Raw genomic sequence first — 23,906 nt, forward strand, 5'->3', positions numbered from 1 at the left:
CAACGCGGCGAATAGGACACTGAAAATCCATATTTATTGATTATGTGATAGTATATTAAGTATGGAGAACGGTAAGGGTTTTATACCGATCGAAGACAATTGTTTGGAGAAGGAGCGGAGCGACGACTCCAATTATTGTCTGAGATCGGTTACCCTTAACGTTCGACATGCTTATAACGTTTTTTGCACGATTGATACCATTATAAATTATAGAATTAAACATTTTCGTCATATTGACTAGTTTCATTTATTTTATCAAGATAGATACTTTGGTTGTTAGGTAGTAACTAGGGTGCATAACAACAATGGAGAATTGAGTTTTTATTTAGTTGTCAATAATTTTAAGTACAATTTTGATTATAGCCTAATAAAATAAAAAAAGTCAAAATGTAAATTCGTACAGGTTAAAACAAATTTTATAACAAAGTTTAGGTGGGTACAAAAGATCTTTTCAAGAAAGTATCCAAATCATACAAGGGGATCATTGTTTAAATAATTAAAAAGGGGTCATTTTTGCAAAAAAATACTTTTTTAACTGCTAAGGTAATTCACTTATTAATGAAGGTCTATGGGATTTTTTCTGCAAAGTTGAAGAGTAAGTCTTTCACATAAGACTTACTAAATTAAATTTGACCCCCTATTTATTTAAATAATTGTATACAAATCTTTAAAAACAAATTTTCAAAAGATTATTTTTAGCGTTTTAAATAAGCAATATAAAATATCTTATTTTATAGACTAAGTTGCGCTATGTTATCAGTATTAAGCAAAAAAAAATTGGTCGAAAAATATTTAATATTTTTTGAGATATTGAATTTGTTTGGTAAATGTTACTATATTTTAAATTGCAAAAACGCGGTTGTTGCCAAAGAAATATTCACCTGCTTAAGATGTCATTATTTTTATTTTTATGTATGTTTTCGATAAATGTATTGATAAATTCACATTTCAATTAAACTCCCCCCTAAAATGGCATTTGAAAATTATTCAAATTTGTTTATAATTTGTTTTTTTAATACCGTCGCGGGGATTAAGTATTTTGAAATGTCGTTTCGATAATTGGGTTCCTGGAAATTTTCTAATAATTAACAAAATTTTTTTGTCGTTTTTTCTTCTTCTTTTTTTTTCTTGGAGCTACATTACTACGGGCCCTTTTAGGGTTAAATTTTATTAAGAATGTCGAATCTCTGAGTTGTAGATTCTAGACCTAAAAATATTAAGATTTAACTAAAATCTCTTAAATAAAATGTGGCTACTTACTGAGTTACAGGGTGTTTTATTTAAAAACTTAAAAATTATTGTTACCAAGTACTTTAAAACTATTTGACGTATCCTTATCATACTTGGCAGAAAGTGTGGGTATTATACACCCTACTAAATTGTGATTAATAAACGTTTCTAGCTAGTGCCAGAGGCGTACGACAGGGGATAGTGAATGATTAACCCTTCCAAAATTCGACGCCACTGAGTGAATTACTATTTTAGCGAAATTTTTCGATTCTCCAATACTTTGTATGTAAATAACTTTATTGGTATTGATAAAGTCATCAGTTTGAGAGATATTGGAAGTTTAAAATGAATGAATGAATGAATCAAAATAACTATGCCGTTTCATTTTTAACGTCCAATTTTACCAGTAAAGAGTATATTATTTACATAGAAAGTATTGGAGAATCGAAAAATTTCGCTAAAATAGTAATTCCCTCTGTGGCGTAGAATTTGATATAAAATTTGTTTCAACCTGTACGAAATTACATTTTGATTTACATGTAGTGTAATTTTATTTTACTAGAATATTATTATAAATTAAAATATAAGCGAAAGTGAATTTGAAAAAATTGAACGGGCTTGGGAAGAAGGGTGTTCCGCAATTATTCCCGAAAAATCCAAAATCCGTTATCAAAATACCTACCAAAGTTTTAAAAAATGGTGCGAAGGCAAGAATTTAAGAATCGAAGAAAATACTCTATTAGCATATTTCGTTCAAAGACATATGCAGTCCTGGAAGCCTCTGGGCAGAATATTCAATGGCATTGATATTTCCAAGTTTTCAACTTTGATCGCGTATTCGAAGAGAAAAATGTTGGATACTACTAATGTATGCGATTCTGCAAGAGTTTCTGTTAGAAGTGAAACCACAGCCCAAACAAGTGGGATTTCATTAAATAATTTAACAAATTATACCATAAGTTTCAATATTAATAAATAATTCGTTAGTTTTCTTTATTCTTTCAAAAAATAAATTAAAATTAAGAGATTTTTTAACTCGACGGTAAGTGAATTACTTACCGTCGAGTTGGAGTACTTACCGTCGAGTTGGATTACTTTCCGTCGAGTTGCTAGTAAATGTCACCTACTGACGTAAAATCTGTCACGGTAAACAGTCAAAAATGATCAATCGTGCAAAAATGATTATTTATTTATATTAGCGTTACTGTTATCTGAGTATGCGGGACCATTTTTCGTTGAAATTTTACAACGGTGGACATTCGAGAAGTGAGATTCAACTCATAGATCTCCCTCAGCCTTCTTTGCTCCGGCAATTCGTGGCTTTGGAAATTTTTGAAACCACGAAGGTGTTACCGGAAAATCGGTTTCAATAGAGTTTTGTTTTTAATATTATTTAATAATTTTTTTAAAGCAAAACTTTCGCTTAAGTTTTTTTTTCTATTTATATCGAAAGAGAAATTTCAAAGCCTCTCTTCGTATCTCAAGAAACTTGTTAAGTACACAGAGATTAACCGGACCGAAAATACACACAGGAGGAAATATAGACGTCATAAACCTTTTCAATCAACCGGCATTAACGTCCAAGTGGCCAGACGTGTGCGTAGGTGATTTCAAAGGCAGAGGCAGAAGCAGCAAATATTGGTTTGATTGAAAGGACTTAGGTAGCGATTAACAACTGTATGTTCCGTTACGTGTTTGGCTCTCTATTTATAAGGCACCGAAGAGCGGTAGTTATTTTTGGCTTTGTTATGTAAAGATGAGCCACTGAAAACGTAATCACTATTTACAAGAGATATGTGCAACAACTCGTCAATCAAGTTAAATACAACAATATCTTTGGACGTTATAGTAATAGAAATAGGAATCTTTATTTTTATTTTGAGTAATTGACTTCTATGCAAATCGACAGAGAAGCAGAGCAAAATTGAATAAAATAAAAACGTCAATTACGTGTTTGCTTCACTTTCAATTTATTTTTGTACAGTTTGTTGTACTCTCAGACAATTTATTAAATAGTTTCAAACATAATATGCAAAGAATACATTTTCTGTTGAATCTAGCCTATTTTTACTGGATTAGAAATGTTAAATATTTTAATTCAGGTCAACTAGTCACTCAATACTATTGGGTGACAAAGAAGAGTCAAAAGAACTAAACCATTTGTTATTTTAGTACAGAGTTATGTACCTACAGGGTTATTCACTATATTTTGACCCCCCTGTAAACTGCTTTATTTACAAAATTAGAAAGAAATGTAAAATACAAAAGATATTCGATTTTTTAATTATGATTTTTTAACGTACATATCGTACTAGTGACGTCATCCATTTGGGCGTGATGACGTAATCGACTATTTTTTAAATGAGAATAGGGGTCAAGTGCTAGCTCATTTGAAAGGTTATTCAATTCTCTATTTAGTAATATAAAAATTAACATGATTAATTATACAGGGTGTCCAAAAAATTTAATTAAATTAATTGACACAAAAAGAAGAATGTATGTAATTTATTTAATTCAAAATAAATTCTACTGCTGTCAGAAAACAGAAATAAATGTTTATTGAACAAATAAACATTACTTTTCACTTAAATTCAATGTTCAAGCTGCCACTTGCCACACATCTGCCTCTTGGCAGTTTGAACATTGAAATTAAGCAAAAATCAATGTTTATTTGTGCAATAAACTTTTATTTCTGTTTTCTAACAGCAGTAAAATGTATTTTAAATTAAATAAATTACATACATTCTTCTTTTTCTGCCAACTAATTTAATTTAAAAAAATTTTTTTTGGACACCCTGTATAAATAATTATCTTAATGTTTATATTACTGAATAGAGAATTTAATTACCTTTCATACGAGCTAGCACACTACCCATATTCTCATTTAAAAAAATAGTCGATTACGTGATCACGCCCAGATGGATGACGTCACTAGTATGTTGTATATATCAAAAAATTATATTTTAAAAATCGAACAACTTTTGTATTTTACATTTTTTTCAAATTCTGTAAATAAAGCAGTTTACAGAGGGGTCAAAATATAGTGAATAACCCTGTACACATAATTTTTCTTATGATGAACACTGAAGTAACGAGGAGTACGGGCCTTAATTTTAGAAAAAATTGGCTTATTACACCAGTTAAATCTTGACCCCTATAATACAGTAACAATGAGGTCCAAATATTATTTTTAAAAAGATTTAAAAATGTATTACTTTATAGACAGACATTAACAGAGGGAAATACAGTTATTCTGTATGTAGTCTATTATTTGAGAATGGTTTCAAACAGAACGTAACGGCAATACTATCATCGAACAAAAATCCCAAAATAGCCTCAGAAATCTTACAAAATAATCTAAATAAAATTCAACAATGGATGACAAAATGGAGAGTCAAAATTAATGAAAACAAATCGCTACACCTAACATTTACCACGCGTAGGGAAACATGTCAGGCTGTATACTTAAACGGTAAAGGAATCCCACAAGGGGATGAAGTCAAATATCTAGGTATGTACTTGGACAGAAGATTAAACTGGAGGAAGCATATATTTACTAAGCGAAAACAACTGGGTCATAAGTTAAGAACCATATATTAGCTGTTGGGCAAAAAATCAAAACTATCAACTGAAAATAAAATATTAATCTACAAATCCATCCTAAAACCAGTGTGGACTTATGGGATAGAATTATGGGGAACCGCCGCACATTCCAACATTGAAATCATACAAAGATTTCAGTCCAAAATATTGAGATCAATACTAGGAGTTCCATGGTTCATAACCAATGAAGCCATCCATCGGGACGCCGGACTACCATACGTCAAAGATGACATCAAAAAGTGCGCGAAAAAACATACAGAAAAACTTAAAGTGCATCCAAACGTGTTAGCAAAAAATTTAGTGAATAAACCGCATACTGTTCGTAGGTTAAAACGAAAAGTTCCGTTAGAGTTAAGTGAACAATAGGTACTAAATTAATATGTATAAGTTTATGTCAGAAATAGTCAGTGTTGTAGGCTAAGTTTTAAAAAAGGGGTGCATCACTGGATGCCTCCCTACATGTCATTCCTAATTATTGTCAGTCCTATTACTTATTGTCTGTTATCTACCTAAACATTTAGGTTTAGATTGTATAGATAGATTGTAATAAATGTGGGGTTAATAATAAAAAAAAATTCTTACATAGGATTAAAAATACAGTCATAAACACAGAGTATTTAAGTGCATTTTCGGTAAAATTTCTAAGGGATCATTTATTATATTTGCAAACAAAAGCCACTGACAGCTTTTAGTCAAAACAACGTGGTAGTTTTAAAGGGATTATATTTATATATAAAGATATCATATTATCTTTTAGAAAGGTTTGTCGAAGGTAGCTAAATATGTACGGTAGTTTTATTAGGGATTATTTTGTGCTTAAAATTATTTTATGAGAAAGAAGTTAAAATCATATAAGAGGTGTTTTGAAATTTAATAAAATAACGAAATTTGGACAAGGTGTAACCAGTCGCGTAACAAACTTGAAACAATTACTAAATACGACTTGTGTAATAAAAACTTATTTGTGTTACCGTAATAATGCACTGTTCATAACAACTTACATTTCTCATCTTTATTAGTATATAATTTATAGAATAAAATAGAACAAACTAACAAACATTAATAAAATATTACATTATTACATAGTCTGTATTATTCTATGAGATGAACAACTTTCTTCGTGCACTACTATCAGCAAATTTATCTACAGTTTTATTAATATCTATCTAATGGGCAACTTCATTTTCAATGCTTCTGAAATTGTTCTAGGAAGATATGATTTTAGTAATTTAAGTTTAGAAAAAGATCTCTCTGAACTAGCGGTTGTGATGTATAGCTTTGCCTAAGATTTGATAAAAAGTCTTTACAGTTATGTAAAAGTACTGTTACGCATGAGAGATCCATATTTTTGGACTACAAAAGAGTGACAGCTAGATTTATAGATTCCAAAACTTTATTTTGTAAAAGGAAGAAAAATTCAAACTGTTCCATTTTACTTTTTAAATTATTAGCTGTCATTCTCTCCTCACGATCTGTGGAAGTTAATATTATTTCAGATAGTGTTTTTAAAATTGTCATGTAGTTCTGCTTTATACCAAGCACAGTTTGAAATCTGGATGACCACCCAGTCAACGTTTTTAGTGTAACAGTGTGTTTGCGTAACTTGGAACAGTTTTACGAAAAAAAGTTATTTTTCATAAATTGCTATGCATGGTATTAAATCTAAGTTGCAATCATCAGATATTAAATTTTATGGATTTTATACGAGGTATGTCAAAAAATATTAATTTTGCTCAATAGTAAAGTACCTTTATATTTTACAAGATTGAAAAATTTTATTATAAAAAGTTGTTGGCAATTAAAAACTATGTTTAAATATGCAATTAAATCATTGCAGTTGAAATATTGTAAAATATCAAGGTACTTGACTCTTGAACCAAATTCATGCTTTTCGACATACCTCGTATAAAGTTGATAAAATGTAATATATTACGATTGAATCTTAGTTTTGAGACAATGCAGAGCTTTCTATAAATAATAACGTTTTTTCGTAAAATTAATAAATAAATTAGTTATCATAATTTGTAATAAAATGATGTTGGGTATCCGTAATTTGAGAAATATTTGCAAAAATTAATTTTTTAATTAGGAGGATGTAATTGCATATTAAAATTAAAATCGTATATTGTGAAATATAAAGGTACTTTAGTCTTGAGTTAGATTCATATTTTTTCTGATGGTTGTATATTATATCTTAGATTTAAGACCATTCAGAGCATTTAATGTAGAATAACTTTTTTTTTTGTAAAATTGATAATAAAAAAGTTTCGCAGACATAGTAAATTTTTTTTTAATTTTCGAATTATAATGTCATATTCGAATTCAGCATACTCAAATAGAAAATAGAAACATTTTGGATCAAAGTAAAATGATGAATTATAATTCACCGATATTTTTAAAATTATTTATACAAAACAGTTTTATTGTTTAAACAATTAATAAACAATTAGAGGCTAAATCTGTGAGTAGAACTTTTTACTTTAACATAAAATTTATAAACTATCAAGAAATGTTTTAGAAAAATATAAGCTTGTTTGATTTTTTCCGAAACATTTTTTCAGTGTTATAATTTCCTTATCTTATCGTTTATCTGTTGAGAGATTGTCCAATGATTACACAAGAAAAGTCGTCAATAAATTGATAAATAAATGTGTAGCAAACTAATGCAACTATAACCATGAAACAACACAAATAACCCAAAATTCAAACCAAACAAATTAAGGATAGATGAAACTACTGCCGATAGGTAATTATTGTATCGAAATACTAAACGTAAACGTAAAGAAAAAACCCATTTCTAGATTTAGAAATATTGTTCCAACATTCCCAAAATTGCAATTCTCAAATCTATCAATAGTCATGTACCTACAAAGCATTAGAGTTTATCGTCGCCACCATTAAAGTTTGGGAGACCGGAAGGGATTAAATTTCTAGAGATAAAATGATTCACTTGCCGAATATGTCTATTTAGAAATTTACATTTTTAATATTAAACACATAGCGTAAAAGAATATAACAATAACAGAGTTTTACATAATATCAGACCACAAGATGGGGCCCCCGTGAGCTTCATGCTGCGGGGGCCTCTGTTACGCCCCTGGGTGTAACGTATCGGACTTTTGACAAGTTGCAACATCAGTCCAACTATTCAAAGCAGCCGCATATAAGATCAGAAAAACCATGATGACTGCCAACCTCTGTCGCCGAGATAGTACGTAGATAAGAAGACGTAAACAGTAAAGTGTTTAAGTTAGTTGAATGTTAGATATTATATTAAATAAGAAGATAAAAAGGGTTAGCTCTTAAAATTAAGTCCAATCTATTCTATTGACATAAAAAAAACTGGTAATTGGTTAGTCATGATTAGATCTTAATATTTTGTTAAAATTTTTTTAAACTCTACTTTTTTCGTGTGATTGACTAATTTCTAAACATACATTTTAATAGAATTCAAAATTTTCATATATTTGTTTTATTACGTATTTTTTGGGAGGTAAATAATAATTTAAATATTTTTTCTGTAAACATTGAGATATGTATTATATCTTTCCTTTGTGTAGTAAAGTTCGTATTTAAAAACTAGGTCAAAAATAAAAAGGTCCTTCTGAACACCAGCGCAACCCTCATAAACAACCCTTTTTTCATTAACGTTGTCGTAAAGGTACAAATGAGGCTCTTTCTCATGCCATGATGAATCTGTTGGCCCTACACATGAAAGGAAAGAAAGAAACAATAGTAAAAAGCCGGTTGTGTCGTAGTGTTGTCTCAGCAGGTATGGGACTCTCGTTGACAGCATTAGCAGAGTATGGGCCACTTCGGCCAGACAGGCAGACAGCCACGCCCACCACAAAGCCACGCCCACCACAAAGCCACGCCCACGCCCCGCCCACCACAAAGCCACGCCCACGCCACGCCCACCACAAAGCCACGCCCGCCGGGCCAATGAGCAATTAGCCCCGCCCACCGACCAATGAGAAGGAAGCCTCGCCCACCCACAGCATCGCCCATAGACCAATGAGATCAAAGTCCAGCCCAGCGACCAATGAGAACTTAGCCCCAATCACCGACCAATGATCAGGCACCGACCAATGGGAACACAGCCAGGCCCACCTACGTCACAAACCCTCGCCTTCCAAGATGGCCTCCTCTTTATTTCGTTTATCGCAAAATATACAGGGTGTAGTCAGAAAGCCAAATAAGACACTTATCCATGAAGCACCTATCTGCCATCTGCGCTGTTATTGGTTCGTTTATTACATGTAAGACATTAGCAAAAGAGCAGCAATCACAAAGACATTAGCAAAAGAGCATTGTAGCATGTCTCCGACCTGACTGATTATATATTGTTGGAAAGAGGAAGGCATGTTACCATATAAACAAAGATGTCAGCAATGACAAAACGGCCCTATATCATATCTTCGTGTCTAGTGGTCCAATTCGTGTGAATATGGTCTCGTTGGGAAAAAGAGGGGATATTGAATATGTTACCATAAAAACAAAGATGTCAGCAATGACAAAACAGCACTATATCTTCGTTGCTATTGATTTTAACGCAACAGACGTTGAAGGAAAGGAGAAACATGGCAACACTGCCAAAACGGTGATATATTAGTCCTATCACAGTTCTTCATCTTATCATGCCACCTGTCGGCTGCAACATGTAACTATGCCCAAACCATCTAGAAGAACGTATACCAGTCTTACAGTATGACCAAACCATCAAACATCCTATCACAGTTCTTCATCTTATCCTGCCACCTGTCGGCTGCAACATGTAACTATGTCCAAACCCTCTATAAGAACATATACCATTCTTACGCTGTGGTCAATTCTTCATCTTATCATGCCACCTGTCGGCTGCAACATGTAACTATGCCCAAGCCCTCTAGAAGAACGTATACCATTCTTACAGTACGACCATCAAACATCCTATCACAGTTCTTCATCTTATCATGCCACCTGTCGGCTGCAACACGTAACTAATTGACATTGCCAAAACGGCATTACAACATATCTTCTTGGCTAATGATCCGATTTTGACGTATGGGATATCAAATGAAAGCGGTGGCGACACAGATGGCAACTGTCAATTCTTCTTCTGTCAACGTTCAATATTAATTGCCAATTCTTCTTCTTCTTTTCCGTATAGTGCCTAACAGAACGTGACAGTGCCTAACAGAACGTGACGTGCATAACGTCACGTGAATCACGCGACGTAAATAACGTGACCTGATGGTTTCTAATGGCCTCTAATGGTCTCTGCTACACTCTATTCCCTAATGGTATAGACTATTTATCTTTAAACCATCCTAACAGTGTACCTCTTTAACGTTATATTTTACCGTGAATGACGTAACGTGAATGACGTGACGTGAATAAGACATTGCCAAAACGGCACTATATCGTATCTTCGTTTCAATCATACATTCCTACAATGAACATATACCATTCTTACAGTATGACCAACAAACATCCTCGATCTCCCTCCAATCATACATTCCTACAATGAACATATACCATTCTTACAGTATGACCAACAAACATCCTCGATCTCCCTCCAAGCATACATTCCTACAATGAACATATACCATTCTTACGCTGTGACCAAACCAGCAAACATTTCATGCACAAGTCTTTTCAGAAAAATGCGTATTATTTTTATGTAATTTACTGAATAGTTGCATTCAATATTTTATCTACGGAAAGTCAGGTAATATTATTGTTTTTTACAGTTTGAAATTAAACATCTGCGATAAGAATATATGAGGGTCATAGACGGTTCTTTAATAGCCATCAGGCAACAATTTCCCTCTGATCATGTTTATAAAACATACGGAATGCACTGTATATACTAACCCAAGCTGACAACATACTTTGCAGATATGGATTACGATCAGCTTATAGGTTTATGTACAATTCCCTTCGTAAAGGTACATAGGCGTGCATCCGTGCTGGGTTAAAAGTCGACCGTCCTTTTTATACTCCAAAAGGAGGACCATATTTAAAGGTATTATATATCAGATATATTGAGAAAAAAATTATATACACTTAGAGTATACCTAGGTAGAAAAAAAAAAACTTTTGTTAATGTATAAAGACATATCTAACAGTATTGTCGTAAAGAAAAAGCATGTCGTAAAGGTCTTCACGTTAAAGCTAACATAGCTCCAAATTGCGTGCTGATTTTTTCAAGGATAATCTGAAACAAAGGTTACTCGTGTTGATTTCCAAGGCACCCATGAGGTACAACACATACCTCGTTGGTGTTTTATCGTGGACACCATCCCCTAGAGGCCTACAACCACCAAATTTCCTCAGAGGAATCAAATGTGATGTTGATGCAATATATATATTTGTGATAGCATAGAACAAGCGATTGTTGCCCCACCTTCTAGTAAGTAACGAGCAAAGATGTAATGATGTTACAAAATCACAAATTTGTCCATAGCCGAAAACTGTTTATTGTATTTTAAAATACCGGAAATGGTTCAGCAGGTATCTTTTTATTAACATTATTTATAGTACGATTTTTATAACGAATATCTTTTAGTGACCTTAACTGAACATCTTTTTTAAACATACAGGAAATGGTTCAGCAGACATCTTTTTATGATCTGATTGCCATCTTTTATAATGAGCGGCTACACGAGCAACGGTTCTAGAGTTAACCAGAACGGCTCATTAATTTGCCAGTGGGCTATATCAGATATCTTTTAATGGTCTTAACTGAACATCTTTTAAAGATTTTTTAATCATGTAGGACAAACGACAACTCACTACAACTTTTTAGTAACCCACTTTTCAGTGTGACAGACGATCGGTTGTATCGCAGAGGAAAAAGCATCCACTGTTGACAAAACAAAAAGTAATCTATTAATATATAACTTACTAATTAAAAATGTTGATTGTGAGTGTTAAAAAGGTATAGTGTATAAAATAAAAAAAGCTGAGTCTGGGCCATAGTTTAAATTTTAAGTTTTTTATAACCATAAGGTAAGGATGTAAAATCTTCAAAAAATTTTCTTTTTGCTGAGTTTGGTCTATATTTTTTTTCAAGGGTTTTTGTGATAACACAATGATCCTGTGTCCTTTGTATTTGTTTAGTCACCACAGAAACAGGGTCAGACTTCATAAGTACCATCGTCTTAATGGTATCGAAATTAACTAATTTAGATGCCTCATAATTTAGACAAATACCTTTAACCTTACAACAAATTTTTTCTTTACCGTTAGGCAAAGTGTATTTATATGCGTAATTTTTAGGCCCTCCAGAAACAAACTCCGAAATATATCCACCACCAAGCTCATCTGTTAGATCACCGAGGCAATCACCTGTAGGAAGGTTTGGCAAACCAAGCTTAGAAAGGTATATTATGGAATCTGTGTCATAGTAATAAGCTCTTTTGCGAACCCGATCTAAATAGGAATATAGTTTGAGACGAGCCAGAGTCGTTACGTATGATGCCAGAACAACATTAACTGTTGACGACATTGAGTACGCCTCCTCCACATACTCCCACGTAACAACCAGTGTGTCCTCATTTACAGGGATCACCGTATTAACATGAATGGATGGATTAATCAACATAGCAAAAAATTCTCCAGACTTGTTTATTATGGATGTTTTAGGGAGGTTCTCTCGCTGAGCGAACTTACCCCAGAAAGAATTGAGCATAAGCTTAGCCAACGACCTCAGACCAGGGTTCTCCGTTATGTCGGAAAACTCCAGCCTGACATCCTCCCTCTGAAGAAACTCCTCGATGTACCGGCTCTTTTCCTCATCCGATACACATCCTCGCGGCCACCCTGAAGCTTGTTGTTTCACTTTGATAAATTTGTTCATCATATCGGAAAAAAGACCTTTCTGAGATTTCGATAACTGTAAAGTATCATAGGACCATATCTCATAGGTCTCAATTATTTTATAACCCTTTGATAAAGCTTTCACTACCTCCTCAATCACCCAAGTACCTGTTAGAGCCCGTTCATCATTCGAATGCTCACACTCTTCTTCCGCAAAGTCCTCTCCACACTTTCGGCATAAAACGAACATACATTTACTGTTCATCTTGGTAGGAAGAACAGGATGATAGAGGTTTGTAGGAGGAAGCACCTTACACTTTATTAATCCAGATAACTCAGTAATGTCTACAGCAGTGCATTCCTGTCCAATATATATTTTCTTTGGATGTCCGATTGGGAACTTTCCGTACTTGCATACCCACGGATAAAGCGAACAAACATCAACGTATTTAATTTTTTCACCATCTTTACACTTGTAATACTCTACAGTATTGCCTGTACGACCACCATATAAAGCATCTCTAGGATTCAAAGGTAAACTAGCCATAAGAGGATGCCCCTCGGTATACGCCTTTATCTCGGCCGTCAGCATTTTACGGAATTGACATTCCCACATTTCAACCACCTCATATCCTATTGATCTGAGATGCTTAACTTTAGCAATTGTTTTATCATGACGATTTTCCATACAATCTGAAGGATCGTCATGAAGGGGTGCAGTTCTATCTGTAGGGTAACAAGTAGGACAACCGTGATAATAACAACCTTGAAAATCAAAGATGGTGTTTTCGTAAAGACCGTCTACCCTACAATTTCCAATAAGAGCTTCAGGTCCTCTGGCAGCATGCTGAATTTTAATACAGCGTTGCTTCTCTTCCCACAATAACCACTGCAAAGCTATTTTCGACTGATTATCTTTGAATCGATAGCCACCTTTTGGAATAAGGCCTATTGTGTTTGGTTGTAAGAAATTACGCCTGAATACCTTGTTACACGTCGATGCAACAGTTGTTGCCTCGAAAAACGGACAGACATTTGAAGTATCCATCAACTGTTTTCTGAAAGTGAGACAAGCCTTAGTCAAAATCTCAACATCGCTAATACAATATTCAACAATTTCCTTTTGAAAATCAAAAACGTATCCCTCATCTACTCTTTCAGCGTGCCACGCGATCAGCTTGTCACGTGCATCATCTTTTAAATTATCGGGATCGTAAAATTTAAGATCAGGCATAGGTCCAACATAAGATTGATTTTCCTCTCTGTTAAACAAATGTGGAAAATATCCCTTTTTCAACTCTGTCAACCCAAAAGCTTTAGGTAGAGCAGACAACGCCATTGGAAAGTAATTAAGACTATCAAGAAAACGAGCGTTACCAACAGCCATTGACACCAACTTTGTACCACGCATAATCAAATCGGGAGTAATATCAGTCTTTGTTAGAATATAATTTAACACAAACTGATGGTCGAAGCCACCACCGTTATGGGCCATAACAACGACTCTTTTGAATAACTTACGTTGATTAAGTACAAACTCCATAAACCGTTCAATAGGGTTGTTTTTTAAAACTTGCAGATGAACACCACATTGTGTACACATGCGGGTATCGGATTCCAAACATTTGTCGCAGCACTGTTTAAAAACACACAGGTTAGGTTCTTGAAGAAGTGAACCATCAGGCATTACCGTTTCTTGACGAGTTTCCAAATCATAAAATATAAATAGAAAATCTTTTGACGGTGGCCTACCAGAATCGGGCTGTATGTAACAAAGATGATCTGACGGACAATTTTTCTTACAAGTTTTACAGAAGACCTCACCACAGACATGACTTTTGGTGTAGATCTTGTAACAGGTCTTACACCTTTTGATTTTCTCACAGACCGAACCAACATGAGCATTGAAACATGCCTTACCGTAGAAGTTTCGACCACATTGATCGCAGGGTATTTTCACGCAATCTTTGGAACAAGCTGGTGAACGACGACAAGCAAAACATGTACCACCACATCTGTGGTCGTTTTTGTTGTTAAACGGCTGGTGGCACTCCTCACAATAATATCGACAGCAAAAAGCAGCTGTCAAAGAAGTGATCACGTTAAAGTGTCCTTCATGATACAAAAGATTTAACGCTGGACCATTAGTGTTACCACAGAACATAACGTCACGACCCTTGCTACCATAACTATACACCACAATTTTGTAATCTGTGAGGTGTCCCTGAAACTGTTGTAGTTCGGGTATTCCTGCCCCTCCGACAGGAATTGTTACATTAGCGGCTTCAATCAGTTGATGGGCTCTTTGTCCTTGTATTTTTCCAACATCTTGACGTACCTTCTTCCATTCTTGGTCCTTATCTACGTGAGCTTTTGCAACCACAAGAGCACGAGGTAAACAAAGATTATCCTTGTTTTTAATAACAATAATTCCTTTCCTACGGGCACACTCTTCGGTGAAAGAGTTATAGTTGTAACCACGACCTTTACCTGTAGGCAAACGCACCGTCGTAATACCCAAACAAAATGTCTCGGTATTGAGGCCTGCAGAATTTGACTGATAAATGGAACTAATCTTATCCCATATATCATCAACGGTCACTTCAGAGGCAGGTTTGAACCGCATCCAACCCTGACCTCTGGCAAAGTCTTTCGAGCAAAAAGTGAAACCGACCTGATCGGTTGGTTCCAAACCTTCTGTTCCCTTAAGCACAATCCCCTCGATGGCCTTTTTTACCCATCCCACAGGTTCCTCACTCTGCGGCACATCCCTGATTTTAAATTCCAGAGTTCGTCCCTGGAGGCCAAATCTACGGATTTTCTTAAAAGTATCTTTAGTGACTAAGAATTTGTTCATGTTTTCGTTATTAAAGGATGAGAAATTATTAAAAAATACTGACCAAATCAAACACCACTAAGTAATAAAATAATACATATTCAAAACTTAGAATTCAAAAATTTAGAACCCAAACTCTAAATATGTTTTAAAAATTTCAAAAAATTGTTTTCGACAAAATCAAAAATATTCAAAGTTTGTCACTCAACAGAGCACACTTCTGAACGATATAAAACTCACCAGAGCACACGTCTGAACGCTAGGAATATCTGAAACAGAATGAAGAAAATGCCGTAATGTAAGGTATTAAATATACTTCTAGTCGGACGGAAAACTAAATGGTATTATGTTATGCTCAAAAGGCCCCTGCAAAGTGTAGATTTGTGCTTGTTTCTCATAAGAATCAATGTAAAAATGCTGCATTTAAGACATTTATTAAACTTGGTTAATTTTTCAAGGAAGTATCAGTACTACCAACATAAAAAGAAGCAGTACGGCCAACTTAGAACAAATATTACCAGAAAGTAAAAGATACTTTGTGATGATTAGATTGGAGCAGGCACATAAAATTATAAGTCGACTCATTCATAGTTAATTCTTCATTATTCTATCACAAGAAGGATTCATGGTTAGGAATTGAAAGTGGGTTTCATATAATTCTTCCTGGTCTAGTTACGAAAATATTTGAAAAATGGGCAACATAATTATGATAGATGTCAGCTACTTAGCGAAAGATGTGGAAAATGTATGAAGAGAACCGATATACATATATCGAGATATGATGAATAAACACGACATTGAAAACTGTTCAGTTAGATTTGCATAACATTTCGGCGAGAAAACTCCCGCCACTTTCATCACTAACACACTCGATAACACAATAAGTTTTCATTCTTCGAATAACCGTCAAAGCAGGCACAGCAGTTGCTCCAGTATGAAACAGTACATTCAGTTAAACTTGATTAAGACATGTATCGAGCAAGAATTTATCCGAGCCAGCTACGCAGGCGCGTGTTTACCGGCTAGTTTAATATTTCATGAAGTTGCCAGCCAGTATGGGATAAAGACAGAGGTGGTAGTAGGTGCAAAGTTCTACTCAAATGGAATTACGCCCCATTTCTGGAATGAACATACGAACTAGTATACGGCCCAACAGATGCAATTACAAAACATCATCTACCTCATCAAATAGAATTTACGATGAAAAAAGGAATGTTATGTGTAAAAGCGGCGAAGACATAAAAATGTAGAATATTTATTATGATTTTCAGAAAAGCAAATCGACGACTGCCTATTTTAAAGAGGCTCCTGCAGGTCTGCTGGAAATACGAAAAAATATTTTTATTACTGTAGCAAAGATACTTAGGAAAAAATAAATAAATTTTTGAAGTAATTGTTTTTTATATACAACTCAGTTATTGACAATGACCTACTTAGCTATAAAACAAATAATTAAAGAATTAGGTTATATTGTTACAAACAATATATCACTTGTTAATAGGAAGTACGTCATTGATGCTTGTAGCAAAAAGGTTGTTGAGCGCAAAGAAAGTGTGATAGCAGAGAAAGAGAGAGAGAGATAGAGAGAGTTAGGTGCTGACACGTTCTGTCACGTTCTGTTAGGTGCTGACACGTTCTGTCACGTTATTTTACGTCACGTTCTGTCACGTTCTGTCACGTTCTGTTGAGTACTGTCACGTGATTTACGTCATTCACGTAACGCTCTGTTAGTTACTGTCACGTTCTGTTAGTTACTGTGACGTTCTGTGTCACAATATCACTTGTTAATAGGAAGTACGTCATTGATGCTTGTAGCAAAAAGGTTGTTGAGCGCAAAGAAAGTGTGATAGCAGAGAAAGAGAGAGAGAGATAGAGAGAGTTAGGTGCTGACACGTTCTGTCACGTTCTGTTAGGTGCTGACACGTTCTGTCACGTTATTTTACGTCACGTTCTGTCACGTTCTGTCACGTTCTGTTGAGTACTGTCACGTGATTTACGTCATTCACGTAACGCTCTGTTAGTTACTGTCACGTTCTGTTAGTTACTGTGACGTTCTGTGTCACGTGATTACTGCATGAAGTAAACTATGATTCAGCGTTATGTCTGAGGTTATACAGCGATAATTTAACGGTTAGCGCCAAGTCAGATGCAAGTCAGATGCTAGTCAGATGTATGCCAGATGTATGCCAGATGCATGTTAGCTATATGTCAGATGCGAGTTAGCGGATATAGATAAAGGTGTTAACTAGAGAAACGGCATTCAGATACAAGAAAATTAACGGTGAACATCGTGTCAAGCAGCTTGCTAAGTTATTAAAAAAAGTATAATTCACTCAAAATAATAATGCAACGTGAACAACAACTCAAAACAGTTTTAACACCTAGTACTGAACCTCTTGGAGAACTAAACAATTATCTGAAAACTTCACATCAGACAGAGAAGCATGAAGAGACCAGCGGACACCAAAACAATCGTTTGAGAAATATGCGCCAGAAGGATGAAGAAAGCACAGATGAAGAAGAAGATGAACACCTTCAAAAATATTGGCATCATTCACCAGACCTTGATAGAGCTTATGGTCCACACTATGTTTGGAAAACTGATAAATGGCTAATGGGTGATATGGAAATCAAATTTGCTCCTAAGAATATACTGATTAACGATAGCAAGTACAAGGCTACTTGTGGGCTATATACTGTTATAATTTTATATGTATCCTCAAGACTTTACACCAAATGATAGCCTAAACTATAAAAAAAATATTAGAAGTCACAGGTGTTCATAGAGATTCCCTAGGATATTTGAGGCATCAAGCATTCCCGGATAAATTTAATAAGATCATAAAACCTTTGTTTAAAAATAACTCAAACATGCGTCGAAGCCCCTGTGAAAATGTTCGGAAAACTGAGAAAAACATCGTAAGAGTGTTGAACGCTCTGACCGACAATTTAAACAGCGCACAAGCATAGATTACGAGACATCATCGTTTAACCATTATGTCGTTGGACCTCTGGATAAAAATGTTAAAATAAATCGACTAGGGCATTTAGTTTTTAATTAAAAACTGTAATAATGTACTAGCATAAAAAATTTAAATGAAATAATAAAATGACTCATATTGTCTCTTATTTCCTAACCCAATGCATTACAAAGAGTGTCAATATATTTTTAAAAATAAAAATAAGTTGGGTCGTACATAAAATAGAAAATGCAACACGATTATTATCACACTGTTAAAAATAAATACCAGCTACGCTTGGTCGTATATAAAATATAAATGACAGCTACGCTTCATTGTATATTCTTGAAAAACAAAAGTACGGTAGAATGCGGCATAAAAAGATACTGAAATAAATCATAAAATTGTTCAGAAATATACGGACGGGTGTTGCATCATACATGCCTGAAAAAACATGAAATAACACATATTTATAATTCAAATTAGAAAATAAGAACTAAACGGTAAAATACTATTATCCTGATGCAGATAACAAGAAAAATGTGCTAAAAGAAGACGGAGTACCGCGCTAAATGTATCATAAAAAGTTACTATTCTTGAGTGCCCGGGAGTCGGCATACCACCGATTCGGGACCACATGGCGATTTTGGTGCATGAAAGTGGCCCCCGTATCGGCATACCGATTCTGAGCCACATGGCGATTCTGGTGCATGAAAGTGACCACTTAGAACTAAATAGTAAAATATGATTATCTTAATGTAAAAACCTACCTCATTTATTTATGTAACAAGGAAATATTAAAAGATGAAAAAGTACAGTAGAAATGAGTCATAAACAGCTATTATTATTTTAGGGATAAAACGTAAAATCAGTTAAAAATATTAGCGACAGATACATCCTACGATATGATAAAAACAAGTAATAAAATTACTATAATAAATCACATTGAATATAAGAATAAAATCACCTATAGTACACACATTTTATTGTAAGAGAAGTATATATAGATACAAGAATCATAAATACTTAGAAGACCTGCAAACAAGTTGGGAAGAGAGAATTAAAACCAGTATTACCCATAGATGAAAGGAAACACATGTACATCCAAATTATTTAACAAAAATAGCAAACCAATAAATTCATAAAAACCATATGTAAAATAAACAGCAAAATCTCTTACCTTAATTGAATATTTTCCACTGAACACTGCAACTATACTGTAGAAACTGTCAGATGTCGACTGTGGTATATGCTCGTCTGTTTCAGTATTTATAGGCGAAATTCACACAGCATGAACGTGATCAAATGTTTGAATGTGTTTTGCAAAAACAAGACCTTATAGTTTTAAAAATATGTGATAACATTTACACAAATAACAACTGCGGTTACATGTTCTCATCCGACTACATCCGGACTTTTAGCATTGTGGCTTGTCATATCTTTGGAGGTTAATATTAACAAAAATAACGTCTGCACTCTTTTCTTATCAACCATACACACCCGGCATGTTAACAAACAACTTAAAATATTTTTGTAAATATTTCAAATTATTCGATTTTTCATAATTTTGTACAAATATTTGTATCTTTGGAACGGATAATCAGAAATCAATGTATGACCCATCAAATTAAAGGATTTTGAATGACGAATTACGTTGTGATGTCTGTTTTAACACAATGTTCTGTATAAGGCCTTTTTTTTGTACCATATAAGTACATTTTGTGTCAATATAGTACATTGAGAATTTGTAGTTTTTTGTCGTTTTCAGCCATAAATAATGACCGTAACACACTTGGTCAGTGATTTTCTTAATATGTATGAAAAGACCTTTCTAATGATATATTGCACGGAGCACTTGGTGCAAAATTGAGCGAATTAGGATTTGCTAGAGATCAAACTGCGATACGAGATTTTTCTATGCTAATGGCTTTGTTTTAACGTCAATAACAATAAATAAGCATTTACAGCTCAACCAAGTTATCCCTTAGGCCGTTATGGCAATGTACCATGTATCTTCGGAACGGATAATCAGAAATCAATGTGTGACCCATCAAATTAAAGGATTTTGAATGATGAATTACGTTGCGGTGTCTGTTTTAACGCCATGTCATGTATAACGCCCTTTGGACACATTATCGTTTATTATTTGCCTGATATGTCGAATCTTATCATGTAGCACCTCAAATTACAGGGTTTTGAATGACAAATTACGTTGTGATGTCGGTTTTAACAACATGTCATGTATAACGCCTTTTTGACACATTATCGTTTATTATTTGCCTGATATGTCGAATCTTATCATGTAGCACCTCAAATTACAGGGTTTTGAATGACAAATTACGTTGTGATGTCGGTTTTAACAACATGTCACATATAACGCCTTTTTGACACATTATCGTTTATTATTTGCCTGATATGTCGAATCTTATCATGTAGCACCTCAAATTACAGGGTTTTGAATGACAAATTACGTTGTGATGTCGGTTTTAACAACATGTCACATATAACGCCTTTTTGACCCTCTATCTTATATTATTTGCCTGATATGTCGAATCTTATCATGTAGCACCTCAAATTACAGGGTTTTGAATGACAAATTACGTTGTGATGTCGGTTTTAACAACATGTCACATATAACGCCTTTTTGACCCTCTATCTTATATTATTTGCCTGATATGTCGAATCTTATCATGTAGCACCTCAAATTACAGGGTTTTGAATGACAAATTACGTTGTGATGTCGGTTTTAACAACATGTCATGTATAACGCCTTTTTGACACATTATCGTTTATTATTTGCCTGATATGTCGAATCTTATCATGTAGCACCTCAAATTACAGGATTTTGAATGACAAATTACGTTAAGATGTTTGTTTTAACAACCTGTTATGTATAAGGCCTCTTTGGCACTCTATCATATGCTTTATGTGATTATTTATAAATTGATTCTTATATTATGGATCAGTGTATTGTTGTATGCAAACAAGGATGGATGTGTTTTTTAATGTGTGTGCTACTGCTGCGTTGCATGGCAACAGCAGATACCTTTTCCTTTTTAAGGTTTTTTTTAACCGCATAAGTGAGTGGATAAATGAAAAAAGTTTTATTTTTATCATTTCTTTATCTCTTCATTCATTTTATTATACCCCATATTTCTATTGGGCGATATCAAATAGGATTAATAACCATGGCAGTTTCATGCATCTTTATGTATTGTCATTGTAAGCTACACCATCTATTATTTACAAGTATATTAAACGTGTAAGAAATAAGACAAGATATATTTTATATAAATTTATTATGGATATCTAAACATTACATTATAATTCATTAAGCCGTGATTAATACATTTGCTTTTTAAAAAAAGCCGTTCAGATTCTTCGTTGGAGCAGAACGCAGTGAATTCATTATTTTTCTTTATGTGATGTATAAGTTTGCATGCATATCCTCTTCTCCGATGATTAGGTAAAGTGTATACGTATTCTAATACTCTTGGTACATCATGTTGTCCAAGTGGATCAAAGTCACGTTTCGATAAGAGTACAAATGATGCTGGTACTCCGCTGACATAAAGGATGTAGCAGGTAACTTTTGTGTTTGTCATCCATTGATCAATAAGTATATCATCTACATTTAACTGCTTAATTTTTCTGACTGCGTTCGGACCTCTGAACAACTCAATTTTTTCCATCTTGCTTCATCGAATGATTGAATGATACTGATTTTTGCTTTATTCATTCTATCATGTATCTGTGAATTTTGAAGGAGTGGGGGGAACGTCATAGTATTCTATCGTGTATCTGTGAATTTTCCATGAGTGGGGGAACGTCATAGTATTCTACACCGAAGGTTTATATATCATAAACGTTGTATACATTATTATGTTCCGTTTACGGAAGGATTAGAGCTAATAATAAACATAAAAACTAGATGGCAAATGTAGTCTCCTATATATTGAATAGACGATTATTTAACTATAAAAGTAAAATACCAACTTACATAATATTACCCTCCTTGCAGTAGATAAAATACAGTATGCGAATCGCAATACCATTTTTTTTGTTTGGTGATTTTCATGATACTACCCAACTTTCCGTAGAAAAGACTTGTACGTGAGATGTTTGCTGGTTTGGCCACAGCGTAAGAATGGTATATGTTCATTGTAGGAATGTATGATTGGAGGGAGATCGAGGATGTTTGTTGGTCATACTGTAAGAATGGTATATGTTCATTGTAGGAATGTATGATTGAAACGAAGATACGATATAGTGCCGTTTTGGCAATGTCTTATTCACGTCACGTCATTCACGTTACGTCATTCACGGTAAAATATCACGTTAAAGAGGTACACTGTTAGGATGGTTTAAAGATAAATAGTCTATACCATTAGGGAATAGAGTGTAGCAGAGACCATTAGAGGCCATTAGAAACCATCAGGTCACGTTATTTACGTCGCGTGATTCACGTGACGTTATGCACGTCACGTTCTGTTAGGCACTGTCACGTTCTGTTAGGCACTATACGGAAAAGAAGAAGAAGAATTGGCAATTAATATTGAACGTTGACAGAAGAAGAATTGACAGTTGCCATCTGTGTCGCCACCGCTTTCATTTGATATCCCATACGTCAAAATCGGATCATTAGCCAAGAAGATATGTTGTAATGCCGTTTTGGCAATGTCAATTAGTTACGTGTTGCAGCCGACAGGTGGCATGATAAGATGAAGAACTGTGATAGGATGTTTGATGGTCGTACTGTAAGAATGGTATACGTTCTTCTAGAGGGCTTGGGCATAGTTACATGTTGCAGCCGACAGGTGGCATGATAAGATGAAGAATTGACCACAGCGTAAGAATGGTATATGTTCTTATAGAGGGTTTGGACATAGTTACATGTTGCAGCCGACAGGTGGCAGGATAAGATGAAGAACTGTGATAGGATGTTTGATGGTTTGGTCATACTGTAAGACTGGTATACGTTCTTCTAGATGGTTTGGGCATAGTTACATGTTGCAGCCGACAGGTGGCATGATAAGATGAAGAACTGTGATAGGACTAATATATCACCGTTTTGGCAGTGTTGCCATGTTTCTCCTTTCCTTCAACGTCTGTTGCGTTAAAATCAATAGCAACGAAGATATAGTGCTGTTTTGTCATTGCTGACATCTTTGTTTTTATGGTAACATATTCAATATCCCCTCTTTTTCCCAACGAGACCATATTCACACGAATTGGACCACTAGACACGAAGATATGATATAGGGCCGTTTTGTCATTGCTGACATCTTTGTTTATATGGTAACATGCCTTCCTCTTTCCAACAATATATAATCAGTCAGGTCGGAGACATGCTACAATGCTCTTTTGCTAATGTCTTTGTGATTGCTGCTCTTTTGCTAATGTCTTACATGTAATAAACGAACCAATAACAGCGCAGATGGCAGATAGGTGCTTCATGGATAAGTGTCTTATTT

General features: G+C 34.3%; 1 protein-coding gene across 4 annotated transcripts; it reads right to left on the reverse strand.

Moving 5' to 3' along the window:
* Positions 1-8,905: 8,905 nt before the first annotated feature.
* LOC126881771 (uncharacterized) lies at positions 8,906-21,060 on the reverse strand. 4 transcript variants are annotated; one of them, XR_007696979.1, is made up of 3 exons: positions 19,613-20,765; positions 9,684-15,741; positions 8,906-9,477 (listed from the first exon to the last, which is right to left on the reverse strand). XR_007696979.1 is itself a non-coding variant. In XM_050646253.1 (3 exons), the coding sequence occupies exon 3, from the start codon at positions 15,491-15,493 to the stop codon at positions 11,798-11,800; it is 3,696 nt and encodes a 1,231-aa protein (XP_050502210.1). In that variant the 5' UTR covers positions 15,494-15,741; positions 19,613-20,611; positions 21,002-21,060; the 3' UTR covers positions 8,906-11,797. The 4 variants fall into 4 exon arrangements, 3 of the variants coding, with proteins under 3 accessions (XP_050502210.1, XP_050502211.1, XP_050502209.1); XM_050646253.1 differs by adding an exon at positions 21,002-21,060 and having other exon boundaries at positions 8,906-15,741; positions 19,613-20,611; XM_050646254.1 differs by adding an exon at positions 20,872-20,929 and having other exon boundaries at positions 8,906-15,741; positions 19,613-20,611.
* Between the last annotated feature and the right edge of the window lie 2,846 nt (positions 21,061-23,906).

Source organism: Diabrotica virgifera, chromosome 3 (assembly GCF_917563875.1).
Source record: "Diabrotica virgifera virgifera chromosome 3, PGI_DIABVI_V3a".
Lineage (NCBI taxonomy): Eukaryota > Metazoa > Arthropoda > Insecta > Coleoptera > Chrysomelidae > Diabrotica > Diabrotica virgifera.